The sequence below is a fragment of the Megalobrama amblycephala genome, linkage group LG14, assembly GCF_018812025.1.
Source record: "Megalobrama amblycephala isolate DHTTF-2021 linkage group LG14, ASM1881202v1, whole genome shotgun sequence".
Classification (NCBI taxonomy): domain Eukaryota; kingdom Metazoa; phylum Chordata; class Actinopteri; order Cypriniformes; family Xenocyprididae; genus Megalobrama; species Megalobrama amblycephala.
Genome location: NC_063057.1, coordinates 32659188 through 32675713, shown reverse-complemented (window position 1 = coordinate 32675713; position 16526 = coordinate 32659188). Strand labels below are relative to the sequence as shown.

At 40.3% G+C, this 16526-nt stretch overlaps 1 protein-coding gene across 6 annotated transcripts; it reads right to left on the bottom strand.

Annotated features, from left to right (window-relative positions):
• Positions 1 to 10: 10 nt before the first annotated feature.
• On the bottom strand, positions 11 to 11401 carry LOC125246192 (cytosolic phospholipase A2 gamma-like). Of its 6 annotated transcripts, none has more exons than XM_048157116.1 (8): positions 11064 to 11398; positions 9507 to 9600; positions 8886 to 8980; positions 6666 to 6774; positions 6404 to 6547; positions 1646 to 1847; positions 426 to 528; positions 11 to 343 (listed from the first exon to the last, which is right to left on the bottom strand). In XM_048157116.1, the coding sequence occupies exons 5-8, from the start codon at positions 6544 to 6546 to the stop codon at positions 180 to 182; spliced, it is 612 nt and encodes a 203-aa protein (XP_048013073.1). In that variant the 5' UTR covers position 6547; positions 6666 to 6774; positions 8886 to 8980; positions 9507 to 9600; positions 11064 to 11398; the 3' UTR covers positions 11 to 179. The 6 variants fall into 6 exon arrangements, with proteins under 6 accessions (XP_048013073.1, XP_048013074.1, XP_048013072.1 ...); XM_048157117.1 differs by having other exon boundaries at positions 9512 to 9600; XM_048157115.1 differs by lacking the exon at positions 9507 to 9600 and adding an exon at positions 6994 to 7019.
• Between the last annotated feature and the right edge of the window lie 5125 nt (positions 11402 to 16526).

Here is a 16526-nt window from a genome sequence, read left to right as displayed (position 1 = left end):
TCTTTCCCGTTTTGGATGTGTTTTGTATTTTTCGCGGCATTGCTGAAAAACGATGCATGGATTAACAAGAGGATGATATGCTTTCAGAATGGTCCTAATGTTATTGTTTACATTTCAGTTTTGACTTAGAAATGAGTAACTCCTACAGACCTGATCACCAGATTAATACATCACAAAAACTATTGATCTATTAATTTGTTACCTTGCAGGTACAGCATGTCAATTTCAGGCTCCTTCTTCATCATAGAGCCTTTTTTAAACTGACTGCCAAAGTTGGATACTCCCAAAAATGCTCCAATGAGGGAATAACCTGCTTCATGTGGAGTGAACTCGAACCAGGGGTCTGCAGACAGAAACATCTCCATATAGCAGCTGACACAAGCACATTAACTGTCTGTCTCTTTCTTTCACACAAACACACAGACCTGCTTCCTTTTTCTGTTTGCTTTGTTTGTCGATCATTGTGTAGATGGGAAACGGGTCTTTACTCTGCTGGTTCCACTGCTCTGTGAGTGTGTGTTCATCGATCTAAAAGAGAATGCATTTCTTGTATGTATTGTATTGAGAAGACCTTAGAACAGTTTCTTCAATCACAAATTATATTAAGAAACTTACTCAAGTTATCTTTTATCAAGAAAAGTATTTAAAGTTAACGCACTAACTGTAAAATAAGAACTGTAAAAAAAATAATAAAAAAAAAATGTATTTTTTTTTTTTTTTTTAAATCTCATTTGGGAACATCTCTTATAAAATGTCCATATGTTCCTGCAAGAACTCTAAAGACTGTCAACAGTTCCTCCAGTGACCTCATCATAAAGAAAAAGGATTTGAGACACTTGAAATATACTGAAGTTCCTTGAGTTCATAAAAGGAAATTGGGGGTTCTGTCTCCAAGAAAATGCTACTATGGAGGACTTTATAAAGAGCTTTTTACTGAGAACATGTTGAGTCAGTTTCACAAAGAATTAGTGCCATCTAAATAGTAAAGCAGTAAAGGGGAGATTTTTCTTGTAATTACTTAAAAATTACTTAATATAGTATTTTAGTGTATTACTGTTGTACTTTTACATTTAATTTGCTTTGATCAGCGACCTAGAATTGCACAATCTAAAATGTATAATCTTATATTATTTATGTTATTTTACATATTTATATTTATTTGAAATGACAAAACTTTGTTTATTTCCAGGTTAAAATTAGATTATGAATCCTACATTTTTTTGCATGTATATTTCCTTTACTAAAGTATGGCAGGTTGGTAGTACTTTGTAATTTGAACAATGTTACAATATTCATAATATTCATAATATTTTTTATTACAATCTATTAAAAATATTCAACACAACTTTGACCTGAATGTGACCACCTCATAAATCATGTAAAGCCGGGGACACACCTAACGATTAGCTGAAACATTCTAAGACTGAACTGAACACACATACCGATTGTTTCCTTCGACTGGAGCCGATTTATATACTTACACATGGAATTTGAACACCGACTGTAATCGCAGACTGAACGCAACTGGCTCTGACTGGACGCGTTTGAGCGCGATAAGTCATAAGTATCAATTTACATTCATAATCGGCCTTACAATCGTTAAGTGTGTGCGCGGCTTAAGTCTGTGTTATGAAGAGTTACAGACCTCTTTCACATATGTCGTGACGACCATCGCTGCCCAGAAGTCAGTCAAGCTGAAGTGGTCTTTCTCATTGTAATATTTCTTCAGTTTGGCAAATGCATCTGTCCAGCTGACTTTAGGGCCGCTGAGTCTCTGGATGATCTTGTCTTTCACAGTCTCTAGTTTGGTAGACCAGTCTGCTTCCTGATATAAGGAGGCCATGCACCTACAGAGAACACACTGCTCTCATTTTTGACATTCACCCCATCTTTGTGTGTGTGTGTGTGTGTGTGTGTGTGTGTGTGTGTGTGTGTGTATACAGGTTTATACAGGTTTACATTTACATTTACATTACAAATGGATTAAACCATTATGTCTATGGAGAATCCCAAGGATGGTGAACCAGACATTAGGTATGCATGATATTGGATTTTTGCAGATATCCAATATGCCGATATTTTTCAATTAATTTTGGCCGATAGTTGATGCCGATATAGATTTATTTTTTCCCTTTGTTTGGAAACAACACCAAGTCTCTCCTGAGCAATAATTATAAATGCATTATTTTTGAGGTCTCCTTACCAAAATGTTACTTGTTAAAGATAAATAAATGTTAATACAATATATTGTGATGTTTTGCACTTTCCCAGGAGAAACAGACAGAAGACGAGAATCCAGTTTGAAAGCACCCAGCGGGCTGTGGTTTATTTCCTGAACGTTTACAAACTAAAACGTGGGTATCAGGAGGTGTCTTTAACTTCCCCAAAAATAACAAAACGCAGAAAGAGCTTGACTCACGTTTCTTCCGCTTGACTAACGTTCAACTCACTTCTTCTTTACTCCCTGCGCACTGTGTTTGCCCCTCCCTCTTAACTCTTTCCCTCCCGGACACCTCCTTCCAACAGCAGGTGAATCAAGTAAAACACATTTATAACAGAGAATAAACAGTGTCATCGCCACACTGCCCCCTTCTGCCTTTTCGGACTGTAGACCCATACCAGCTCTCCAGCATTAAAATCACGTCCTGTACAATGATGGTCATATGCCCGTTTTTGGCAAACACCCGCCTACAAAGCCTGACGACGAACAAACTCATGGGCTGACTGCAGCCGGTCTTGTAGCTGATGGACATACTCCAATCCGGGCAGGGCTCTTGGTGCATCTGGAGGTTGACCCATCAACAAGGAAGATGAGGAGAGCTGGCGTACATCCAGTGGTCTCCTGCACTGCACTCCGACTTGCAAGCAGCACCATTGGCAACTGAAGATCCCAGTCTTTTTGATCTTGGCTCACACACAGGGCCAGCTGGGTGGCCAGTGTTCGATTGTACCTCTCTACTAACCCATCACTCTGGGGGTGTAGGGGAGTCATCCTTGTCTTTCGGATGCCCAACTGCCGCAGAACTCGGAGAACACATGTGACTCAAAGTTCCTCCCCTGATCCGTATGCACCTCAGTGGGAACCCCAAAGTGAGCAAACATACCTTCCAGCAGGACATTCGCCACTGTCACTGCCTCCTGGTTAGGAACAGCATAGGCCTCTGGCCATTTTGTAAAGTAGTCCATGGTGACCACCACAAACTGATTTCCTCGAGGGGTCTGTGGAAACGGTCCTAGTACATCCACGGCCATGCGATCCATGGGACAGCCTTCCAGGCGTTGTTGTAGTGGGGCATGGGACTGGCCGGTTGGCCCTTTTTTAGCAATGCAGGCATCACAACGATGACAGACGACATGCAGGCCTCCTTCCAGCTTCCACCCAGTTGATGACTACCTGGAGCTCGGGGTCCTTGCGCTGTTCAGTGGCCCATGCTACATTTGAATCAGGCAGAACTGCACTACAAGACGCCTCCATCCCCATCTCTGGGGTCTTGTCAGCCGGACCCTGCTTCACATATCCAACCAGTCGCTGACATCGTGGGCATGATGCCATACATGTGGGTCTTGACAACCCGTCCGCATTCTGGTGACTCCCCCCTTGCGATGCTGAATGGTGAATTGAAACTCCTGCAGGCGTTCTATCCATCGTGCCACCTGTCCCTCTGGCTCTCGGAAAGACAACAGCCAACGTAGAGAAGCATGATCTGTTCGTATCACAAAATGAAGACCGCAGAGGTGATGCTTGAAATGGCGGACTGCCTCCACCATGGCTACAAGTTCACGTCGGGTCACACAGTAATTACGTTCTGCCCTGTTGAAGGCTCGACTGTATTAGGCAATGACCCTCTCTCCCTTTTCCCCCTCCTGGGAAAGAACTGCACCCAGACCAACGTTGCTGGCGTCTGTGTCCAGGATGAATGGTAATCTAGGGTCTGGGGCGGCCAAGACTGGCGCATGACACAAAGCCTCCTTCAGGCTTTCAAAAGCCTGCTGCTGTTCTTGCCCCCACTGGAACTGCTGTGATTTCTTTGTTAACTTATGGAGGGGAGCGGCAACAGTTGCAAACTCAGGGACGAATTTCTGATAATATGACGCTAGTCCTAGGAAAGCCCACAACTGCCTAAGGTTGTATGGGACTGGCCATTCGCGAACAGCTGCCGTCTTCTGATCATCATTGCCACCCCTGCAGCGCTCACATAGTGGCCCAAGAAGGTCACAGCTTTCTGCATCAGCCAATACCCGCTACGTAGATCTAGTGAAGAAAACCGCCTGGACCCAGCGATCCGGTCCAGTGACTCATCAGCCCGCGGAAGTGAGTAAGAGTCCTTGAATAGTCACCTCATTTAGGCGTCTGAAGTCAATGCAGAAACGCCAGCCACCATTCTTCTTAGGGACCAATACAACTGGTGAGGCCCACAGGTTTTCCGATGGTTCTATAATTCCTGAAGCCTTCATCTCTTCTAGGCAGTGATCTGCAGCCGACTGCCTTATGGGAGGTAAGACACATCACTGGCTGTGTCCCTCCACCAAGATTTCTGCCTCACAGTGGCCCATCACCGTTGCTTTCTCACCCATGACAGTCACCAAGGGAAATTGAGCAGTCTGTAATGTCCCCATAGTGGTGAGACAAAGCCTGGTGCAGCGTATGCACACTACTATACACCTGACTTCCTTGGTCATCTAGCAGCACCTGTTGCGCATCGCCATCTAAAGCCACTGCGAGCTGGCCCACTTTCTCGGATTCGTCCCAGCCATTAGCCTCGGCCACCAGCTCAAACTTCTTCCGGCATGCTTCGTAAGAAGAATGACCATAATAGTGCCCCAATTTCAGAGAGCTACGGTTCAGGCGTGAATGTGACAGACTGTGATGGAAGTTTAGAAAAGGAGCAGCAAGTGGGTAAGGGTTCTTTGGCTGGGGACTCCAGGAGCCAGCGGTGAGAGGCCCCCTTTGTTGTGTGTTCTCAGGGGCAGGGTTTATTTAAATTTTTGGATTAGTGATGTCACTAACCCGGGAGGAAGTACGTTGTAGTCCCTACCAGCCATTTGTTGTAGTCCTTAAATAGAGAAATATCTCCCTTTGCATTGAACTTTGAGCGTCGTAACTTTGCAGATGTTGTTTATGATCAAACAGCAACATTACACACTAACTAAAGTTAAAAAAGTGAAATCATAATCAACCACCCCTTTAAAGGTGCCCTAGAACGCTTTTTCACAAGATGTAATATAAGTCTAAGGTGTCCCCTGAATGTATCTGTGAAGTTTCAGCTCAAACTACCCCATAGATTTTTTTTTTATTCATTTTTTTAACTGCCTATTTGGAGGCATCATTAAATATGCGCAGATTCAGCGTGCTTCCCCTTTAAATGCTTGCGCTCCCTGCCCCCAAGCTCGCAACTCCATAATACATTGCATAAACAAAGTTCACGCAGCTAATATAACCCTCAAAATGGATCTTTACAAAGTGTTCGTCATGCAGCATACCCGATTATGTAAGTATGGTATTTATTTGGATGTTTACATTTGATTCTGAATGAGTTTGATAGTATGCTCTGTGGCTAACGGGCTAAAGCTAACATTACACACTGTTGGAGAGATTTATAAAGAATGAAGTTGTGTTTATGCATTATACAGACTGCAAGTGTTTAATAATGAAAATAATGACATGACTCTGATCTCCGTGAATACAGTAAGAAACGATGGTAACTATTAACCACATTTAACAGTACATTAACAACATGGCAACAAACATTTAGAAAGACAATTTACAAATATCCACTAAAAATATCATGATATCATGGATCATGTCAGTTACTATTGCCCCATCTGCCATTTTTCGCTATTGTCCTTGCTTGCTTACCTAGTCTGATGATTCAGCTGTGCACAGATCCAGATGTTAATACTGGCTTGTCTAATGCCTTGAACATGGGCTGACATATGCAAATATTGGGGGTGTACATATTAATGATCACGACTGTTGTGGAACAGTCGGTGTTATGTTGAGATTCGCCTGTTCTTCAGGAGGTCTTTTAAACAAATGAGATTTACATAAGAAGGAGGAAACAATGGTGTTTGAGACTTACTGTATGTCATTTCCATGTACTGAACTCTTGTTATTTAACTATGCCAAGGTAGATTAAATTTTCAATTCTAGGGCACCTTTAAGAATGACCACACTGCTGACGTGATCTTATCGCTAGCACTCCTTGCACACGTGAGTTATTGCAGGTGCATATCAACACGTTGTCATATCTGCAAGGCATATCGGCATTTTTTTTCATATCGTCCAATGCTGATTATTATGTTTTAATGATTTATCGTCGTTTCCGATGATGTGTCGATAATATCTTGGATTCCTACCAGATGTATGTATATGTGTTTATTTGTTGTTTCTCAGGGTTCATACCATGTTGATCCAGAGACTCCGCTCAGATAAAGGATGGAGTCCAGAAGTCCTACATTTATGGAGCTGAACCACAGATCCCAGCAAACCCACCATGGCTCTTTGTCCTCCTCCAGAACCCAGTAATGCAATGTTTGGTACATCATTCTGAAAAACACATGGTTTGATTTTACAAGCATTTGATGTTCTGCTGCTACAAAACCATTTTGTAGGTTATTTCAAGAATGTATAGTCAGACAGATATATGAAGTATAAGATGTTTTACCAGACTGCAGTGTATCCCAAGCTTCTGCAGGCATTGCTGAACAGTGTTCCTCCTTCTGATTCTAAACTCCTCCTCATTCTTATTCAGAGAGTGTTTGATTCTCACCTCACTGTTGGTGACAGACCATGAACATCATCACATACTGCTATTTAATATATTTGGATTTCATATATTGCTGATTTGAATATAATTTAATATAATGTTCATTTTGGACAGTTATTCCCTGAATGATCCATTTTGTTATAGATTTTTATTGTGTAAGTAATGCAGCAGTACTATGTAATGAAGTGCAATGCTTCAATAATTGCAGGAATCTGAGCAGGATTACCTTTCCTGGAGTTTGGATGCGCTCATCTATAAAACATTAGAGTTACAGTTTTTCTTATTTGTTTTGGTGCATATTGGTTTTCCATGTTTTATGGGGACTTTCCATAAACATAATGATTTTTATACTTTATAAACGGTATATTCTATCCCCTACCGCTAAACCTACCCATCACAGAAAACCTTCTGCATTTTTACATTTTATAAAATTATCATTTTCCAGGACCACACACACACACACACACACACACACACACACACACACTTTGAAAATTGTGGTAATCATCTAAGATAAATTGCTTATAATTCATTACATTTGCTTATCCATAAGTTTGGTTAGAAATAAGTTCTATAGAAACTATGCCTATAGAATCAATATATAGAGAAATCTATAGGTGTACCAAATGGTCCATTGATAAACCAAAAAGTTCAGTTGGATTAAATAATAGACAAATGTATTAAACTAAACGAAAAGAGTTGCAATTCAAATGTTTGATAGTAATAGTATTATGAATGGCAGTAACTGTGAATGAAACATTTATATAGATGAAACATTATATAGATATAGATGAAACATTATATAGATGAAAAGTAATTTTGTGTATTGTACTAAATAAATTGAAAATATGTTGAAATGTTTGAAAAAAGCGCACTTTTGATGATCTGTTGTGATATTAGTACTAAGAGTTTTGAAAATGTACACCATACTTGTGAAAATAGTACCAAAGCAAATAAATAAAAAATAATGTAATTGTTTGGCACAATTTTCACAACCAAGTTCATAGATTTTTTTTATTTTATTTGCTTTGGTACTATTTTCACAAGTAAGATGTATATTTTCAAATGCCATCTGTCTCCCTTCTTCTGATGCATCTTTGATCAATCTGATGTTATACTGTACAGTCATTGACAGTTTTTTTCCCTTGTACTCTGTCCTGCTCTCTTTGCAAATTTCAAATCCCTCTGTATCTCTCTCTCTCTCTCTCTCTCTCTCTCTCTCTCTCTCACACACACACACACACACACACACACACACACATTTGTTTTTGTGAATTGTGGGGACATTCCATAGTGGTTTTTATACTGTACAAACCGTATTTTCTATCGCCCTACACTACCCCTATCCCTAAACCTAACCATCACAGAAAACTCTTCACACGTTTACTTTCTCACAAAAACTCAGTCTGTATGATTTATAAGCCTTTTGAAAAATGGGGACATGGGGTAATGTCCTCATAAGTCACCCTCTCCTTGTAATATCTATGTAATACCCATGTCATTATACAAATTTGTGTCCTGATGTGTCACAAAAATGCACGAACACACACATGTTGGATTTCCATGTTTTATGGAGACTTTCCACAGACATAATGATTTTTATACTGTATAAACGGTATATTATATCCCCTACCGGTAAACATACCCACCACAGAAAACTTTCTGCATTTTTACATTTTATAAAAATATCATTTTGAATGATTTATAAGCTGTTTTCCTCATGGGTACCAAAAAAAAAAAAAAAAAAAAAAAAAAAAAAAAACCCAAACAAGGTCTAAAATTACTGGTGTTACCATCCTTGTTGGGACATTTGGTTCACAACACAGTGTTTACCAGGACCACACACACACACACACACACTTAGAAAATTGTGGTAATCATCTAAGATAAATTGAAAATTTTACAATTAAAAAATGTTGACAATTGAAAATATGCTAAAATTTCTAAGAGTTCTAAGAGTTTTGAAAATGTACCAACTGCTTGTGAAAATTGCACCATAGCAATAAAAAATAAATAATAATAATAATAATAATAATAATAATAAAATTTTAGTCTTCAACACATTTCACAGCACCAAAATAGAAAAAAAAAAATACTACATGATTTTCTGTCTCCTACCTCAAGGCAGATCTTCTCCACTTCTGGAGTGACAGCCTTCTCTGGGGTAAAGCCATCAGGTATTGACGTTGCTGCAGTGTGCTGGTGATCAAAGCCTGGATGAAATAAACTGTATTATCAGGCAGTCTGACTCGCATATTGATTCTGTTCCACTATTTATGCTGCCAAAATCACATGACATGAGTAGTCATTGTAATTGATGTGATCGCATGGAAAGGGGCTGAATGAATAGGCGTAGTTTCACTTTGGCTGTTCTGTAATATTCAATTCCTGTGAAAAACTCTTCCAATGGCAGTGGGTATACATGAATATTCATGATATTTCCCCTATTGTGGGCGTGTCCTTGAGAATTACAACTTGATTGATGGATTATTTCCAAAAGATAATTCAGTTTTGATGTTAAGCACTAACTGCAACAGATCACATTTTCAATGTTAGGCACAGTAAAATCAGTAGTGTAAAAATTGCAGTGTTAAAAGTTATTAATACCCAAAGAGTTGAATTAACAATCTACAGTGTTGAAGTACTCCTTTTAAGTGTTACAGGGTGCTACATGGTGTAATTTCATTTTTACACAAAGTGCAAAAAAAAAAGAAAAAAAAAAAGCCAAAATGTCTTTACTCCACCCTTCGATGACTGCTGCCTCGCAAAATGCTGCTGTCACCATTTTATCTTTCATGCGACCAAGATGGTAAGTTTGATTGGCTTTCTCTTCCTACAATTAGATAGGAAATACATTCCTTTAAATATTTTTAGTCAAAATAAGTGGTGGTGAACACATTTTAGAAATGACTAACACTAAACGTGTTTTTTGTCAGGGTTAAGGATGCTCGTTAAAGAAAACTTCATGAGATGCAGAGATGTACAGAATAATGTAAAACATCTCATGCCGATTTTGATTTCCTGGATGAAGGTGATTTTACATGTAAAATAAATTTGTTGGAATGTCCTTACAGTTTGTTACATATAGTTTTAGCATCTTTCATTTTGGCATTTCCGCCTCCAGTCACGCCGTGGCCTGGTTTTACGAGTCTGACACTGGAGGCTGATGAGGAGGTCTGAAGCAGCACATTTGAGTGTTTTTCTGCGCAGATGAGAGAATTCATCAAAAGGTAATTTTATACTTGTTTTTGAAAGCACTAAGTGTGGCATTATGTTGTGTCCATGCTTTGAACACTGTAAAAGTGGCACTGTTATATATTCACACATTATCAATTCTGTTTTTGTGACTCATACTCATCAACTACACCGTGTTTAAGAGTCTTGTCGTGCACAGTGCAAACAAGAAATGCAGTCTTTCTGCAGACTGAGGTGGGGAAGTGTAGAACATGGAATTGGTTTGCGGTTACCATGCAGGTTGCGTTATCTGATGCAAAACTATGAAGTTAGAGCATTGCAATGCTTCCAGGTTCTACGTCAGAACGCTGGCTCAGTATTAGCTGGCTCCTGTGTCAGCATCAAATGCATGCATCATGCTGCTCATGTGACCAGAGCTGGCCAATACTGTGCCTGCATTTGGACATAAACACGGAATTTCGGCAATGTAAATAGCTTAGCAGAATGACAGGGGAGAGATGAATTTGTTGAATAAAGTCATTATTTTTGTTTTGTTTTTGTGCACAAAATGTATTTTCATCGCTTTATAATATTAAGGTTGAACCACTGTAGTCACGTTGACTATTTTAACGATGTTTTACTACTTTTCTGGACTTTGTAATTACGTTGCTTTCAATGGAGGATAAAAAAAATCTTTTGGATTTCATCAAAATATCTTATTTTCTGTTCCGAAAATGAATGAAGGTCTAACCGGTGTGGAACGAGGGTGAGTAATTAATGACAGAAATTTCATTTTTGGTTTAAATAACCAGCTGAGCTAAGCAAGCTTAATATGCAAGTAAAACATATGGAGCTGGTTAATGATGCAAACTCCAAAATATGTTTGTTTACCATGCACTATGATAGTGTTATGTGGTCATAACATAATTGTGCAAGGAACTGTGTGAAAACAAGTCTTTATTGATCCACAATCTGCCCCTGTAATCATAATTGTGTGTGAAAACGATTAAACTGTTTTACTGCCTCTAGTGTTCATTTCTGTTGGAAACTGCAGTGTACATATTGGTACAAAAATGTTGCCACAGGTATGTTTTTCCAATGAGCCTGTGTTGGCCGTTTTACCATTTTTAGGCAGGATGGTGATGTTCTCCGGCAGAATGCTTTGATTCAGAGAAAATTCAGTGAACTTGTCCAAGACAACTTGGCTCAGGTCGGGTGTTCGGCCTACAAAAAAAAGAAGAAAAAAAGGGTAATTCAAATCGATGCAAACTGCAGTAAATAATTTAATTAATTGAGCTAATGTTTTTTTACAGTACACATTACAGGCTGAAATATAAGTAAGATTAGATACAGCATTCAAAATCCATTTACTTCCGTAACATGATGTTTCAGAGAGGAATAAGATGTTCAACAAGAAACAGTTTTACATTAAGGTTATATTGGTTAACATTAGTTAACATGAACTACACTCTAAAAAATGCTGGGTTAAAAACAACACAAGTTGGGTTGAAAATGGACAAACCCAGCGACTGGGTTGTTTTAACCCAGCGGTTGGGTTAAATGTTTGCCCAACCTGCTGGGTAGTTTTATTTAAACCAACTATTGTTTAAAAATTGCTATATGGCTAGCTTAAAATGAACCCAAAATAGTTGGGAAATTAAAAACCAGATGCAATTAGAGGCAACAATAATAGACAAAAGGTGAATGTTTATTAATAAGCTTTAATATTTTATTAATATAAATGTAATAGTTTAATAGTTTATTAATATAAATGTATTAATAAGCAATTTAATAAATGTTTATTGTTTAATAATTATTCATTGAACATTAATAAATGTTCATTTCCAACATACTTTGGGTTAATTTTAATTAAGCAATACAGTAATTTTTAAACAATAGTTGAGTTAAATAAAACTACCCAGCAGGTTGGGCAAACATTTAACCCTACCGCTGGGTTAAAACAACCCAATTGCTGGGTTTGTCCATTTTCAACCCAACTTGGGTTGTTTTTAACCCAGCATTTTTTAGAGTGTAACAATGAGAAATACTTCTAAAGCATTTATTAATCTTAGTTCATGTTCATTTCAATGTTTACATTATTAAAATCAAGTTATACCTGTTAACTTGAGCTAAATGAACAAACAAAGAACAGTTTAACTAATGTTAACAAATAAAAAATAGGCCTGTAACAAATGTATTGCTCATTATTAATGCATTAAATAATGTTAACTTAATGGGACCTTATTTTAAAGTATTACCAGAAAGTTATTTCAGAGTTGAACAAGTTATTACATTTTGACCAAATTGATGAAAGAATAACAAGAAAGACTAATTTGCACTAAGACCAGGAATGAAGAAGTAAAAAGAGTTTCTCAGGGTGCAACATTAAAGGATTAGTTCAATTCTGAAAGAAAATTTCCTGATCATTTACTACCTTATATCATCCAAACGATATTGGACGATTTTGAAGTTGGAGAATCGCTAGATAAGACCCTTATTCTGGGGAAGCTGCACTGAAACTGACATTTGGACCTTCAACCTGTTGGTAGCCTTTAAAGCAGTGGTTCTCAACTCCAGTCCTGGGGACCCACTGCTCTGCACATTTTGTATGTCTCTCTTATCTGACACACTCAGTTTAGTTCATGCAGTCTCTCCTAACGAGCTGATGATCTAAATCAGGTGTGTTAAATAAGGGATACATACAAAATGTGCAGCTCAGTGGGTCCCGAGGACTGGAGTTGAGAAACACTGCTTTAAAGTCCACTATATGGAGAAATTCCTGGAATGTTTTCCTCAAAAACCTTAATTTTTTTTTTTCGACTGAAGAAAGAAATCATGAACATCTTGGATGACATGAGGGTGAGTAAATTATCAGGAAATTTAAATTCTGAAGTGAACTTTTATTCTGGGACCAGATCCAATTCGCTAAGAGGGACGAAAAGGATCATGTTGTCTGGCTGGATTTGGAGAAAGTCAATGGCTGGACAGCACCCATGAATGCCATTTTGTGTAGTGTTTGCCATATTGTGTCACGGGAAATAGTCACCCCAGTTTGGCTTTCTACTTCAGTTAACTGCAGTGAACTTGCATGCTGATTTTCTTCAACCCATCTCATCAGAAGACGCTCCTGTCGAGGTGTGATCTTCCATGGACGACCTGGACGTATCTGAGATGGTTGCAGTTCCATCTTTTTAAAATCTTTGTACCACTTTTGCTAAAGTATTCTGAGTGATGAGTAAAGCTTTGCTGATCTTCTTGTAGCCTTCACCTTTCTGGTGTAAAGAAATTATTTTCTTTCTCAGATCTTGTGGCATTTCTCTTCCATGTGGTGCCATTGCTGACAGCATGAAATGGGAAGGGGTTTTAACACACTTTTATAGTCAACTGTGTGCTGGACACCTGTGTAATGAATAATTAGACTCATCTGTGGTTGAATTCTTGTTAAATTAGACATTTGTAGTCTAAAACTTAGCTTTGCTCCAGAGACTTTCAGTGGGGTGTACTCATTTTTGCATCACCCTAATTTGAGTAAAACTGAACATTTTGTTCTCGAAGTGGTATTATTAACCTTACTGTTACGGGTGGTGTATGCAGGAGAGATGAAGCGAGCACGGAGATCCACAAACAATAGGCTTTAATAAGAACTCAGGAGAATACAACACAACATAACACCATTACCACAATAACATTAACAGAGTAGGCGCCGGTAGGTGCCGTAGATAGAACAACCTGGAGGGGGGGTGGATGCCGACGGCTCAGACAACCGAGGCGCAGGCAGGGTTCCAGAAGGCCGCAGAGGAGCCAGAACGACAGACGACCAAGGTAGAGCAGGAGGGAGTGAGGAAGCCAATGGAACCAGAGGGACGGAGGGACGAGGTGAAGCCGGAGGAGTGTAGTCCTGAGGTGAGGGCAGGCTGACGAATGACCAATGCAAAACCAGAGGGAGGATGGAGCCTGGCGGAACTGGTGGGTTGAAGGGCCACGGTGGAGATGAGGGAGGTTGGAGCCAAGGAGGAGCTGATGGACCAACGGGCCGAGGTGGAGTCCTGGTCGAGGAGGCTGGAGGTGGAGACCTGGGAACCACTGACCACGTGGTAGCTGTGAACTGACAGACCCATAGCAAACCCACATAACGGATGGAGGGCTGAGGGTGAGCATATGGGCTGACAGGAAGCAGCGGAGATGATGCATGGAGGCAGATGGGAGGAGGTGGGAGAGGGAGGGAGAGAGGGAGGGGACACAGACTCAGAGCTGGACGGGACCAGCGGGTAAACATGCAGTTCAGAGCTGGTAGCTGGAGCGGGCTCAGCGAAGTCTGGAGCTTACTGGCTCGGCGGCGGCGGCTGGAGCAGAGGGCTCGGCGGCGGCGACTGGAGCGGAGGGCTCGGCGGCTTGAAGAGGGGTCCAATCCATCCCCTCATACACAATTAAAATCCCCACTGGCACTGGAGTGGGCTCAGTGGAGACTGGAGAATCTGGGTCGAAGGAGACTGGAGAATCGGGCTCAAAGGAGACTGGAGAATGTTCGGTCGAGACTGGAGAGGGCTCGGCGGAGATGGCAGAGGGCTTGGCCTTCTTCCTCTTCCTCCTTTTCTTTTGCCCTCTGGACTCAGTGGAGGTTTGTGGGACCAGCAGGACACAAGGGAACAGTTCACTGGAGGGGTATGTGGAGGAAGATGGAGACTGACGAACTGGCCAGGCCACCCATGTTTCCGGGGGGACTGGACAAGATACGCACTTAGAATCCTGAACCTCTTCGACAACGAATTTGGAGCCATTTAAATACAAAATTAAATAGTATCGTTTAAGGAAACATAATCGTCAGGTTCTTCAAAACGGATAGTGCTCTTGTCCAGTCCGCTCAGAAACAGGGCGTTTAAATGAGTGTCTGAGCAATTCGTCAGATAAGCTAACTCAACAAACTCCTCCACATACCTCTCCAGCGAACGTCCAAACTGTAAGAGCCAGATGAGACGATCCGCGCCGACATAGGAGTGGGAGGCACGGGAGGAGCAAGAGTCTCAGAGATCCGAAACACATCCATAGCTTGTGGAAATCCGGTTGTTGTATTGGTCCGTTCCTCTGTTACGGGTGGTGTATGCAGGAGAGATGAAGCGAGCACGGAGATCCACAAACAATAGGCTTTAATAAGAACTCAGGAGAATAATACAACATAACACCATTACCACAATAACATTAACAGAGAACAGACAGGGAGTGAAGGAAGTGAGTCCATTATAAAGGCAGTGCTGATGAAGAAGTCCAGGTGCAGGTGATCAGTGATGATGGGGAGAAGACGAGGGAAGTGAGTGCAGGTGTGGAAACAGGAGGATTATGGGAAATGGAGTCCGGGAGACAAGGGATCTGTGACACTTACTTTCATGTTATAATTTGTTATATAAAACTTAGTCTTGTCAACATTTTGGAAATTGTTTTTGTGTTCATTGAGATACTGTTTAAAATCTTACTTTTCAAAGGGGGTGTACTCATTTATGCTGAGCACTGCATGTGGCATTATATTGACTCAACACAAAACTGCTTTAGCTCAGGGCCGCTATAGGTGGTGCCATGACCAGTTGAGGAAGTTGGCAGAATGCACAAAAAAGAGCAAGGGCGATAGCAAACGAGAGGCCCCAAAGCCCTAAGAGGCAGCCTGTCCAATTTGCAAGAGCATGTTAGTTAGTGCAGAAATGCCCACTTAGCATAAACCATCAATCCTGGCCAGTGGCAGGGACTGATTATTTTGAGCAGGCTGCAGTTCTCTGCTTCTAAACCACATTGAGACCAAACCTTGTGTTGTGGTCTGAGATGAGTAAGCAAGTGGTGCTAGTGGAACTGACAGTGCCCTGGGAAGAAGCAGCACAGGAGGCATACGGGCAGAAAAAGATATTAGTTCTTGTTTGTGGCATTTTGCACATTTTGTAACTTTAAGCACGTCCCACTCTTTATTACTCATTTGTTCCTGTTTCTTTATTGCTCTAATGTGTCAATAACTCCTGCTCACTAAAACTGGCACAGACATGCATATGTGACCAATCACAGAAAGTAGGGACACAAGTCGGTTCTGGGGCATTTTGAGTTATTCATAGATTCTGAAAGTGTAGTCTCCAAGCTTTCCAACAATGTGTAACACATGAAAATCTGATAATATTTGGAGAAGTTGTGGCCATTTGAAGGTAGGCACTCAAAAAAGCTCTAAAGAGAGAAAATGCCTCTAAAACTTGTGCCGTTCTCGCCTGTTCTCACCTGCTGGGAGTGACAATAGGGCTCATTTACATCTCATTTAGATAAGCCATACCCCCTGTAAAGCTCCCCCCTGTAAAGCTGCATGGTTGCATAGCAACGACAGACGCAACGGGAAAAAAATCGGACCGCATACTATTAATAATAAAGGATAATGTGCATTGTAAATGTCAGTAATTTATCTTTTAATTTATCTTTCCTGGTTTAGACCTCAGTTAGTGGTTAGACCTGGTTTGAGTCAAAGGATTTAAAAAATCCTGTACATTAAATTCTTCATACTTTTACTTTTGACTTAATAACGCACATTTTACGGCTACAGATATTTTATACTTTTACTTAAGT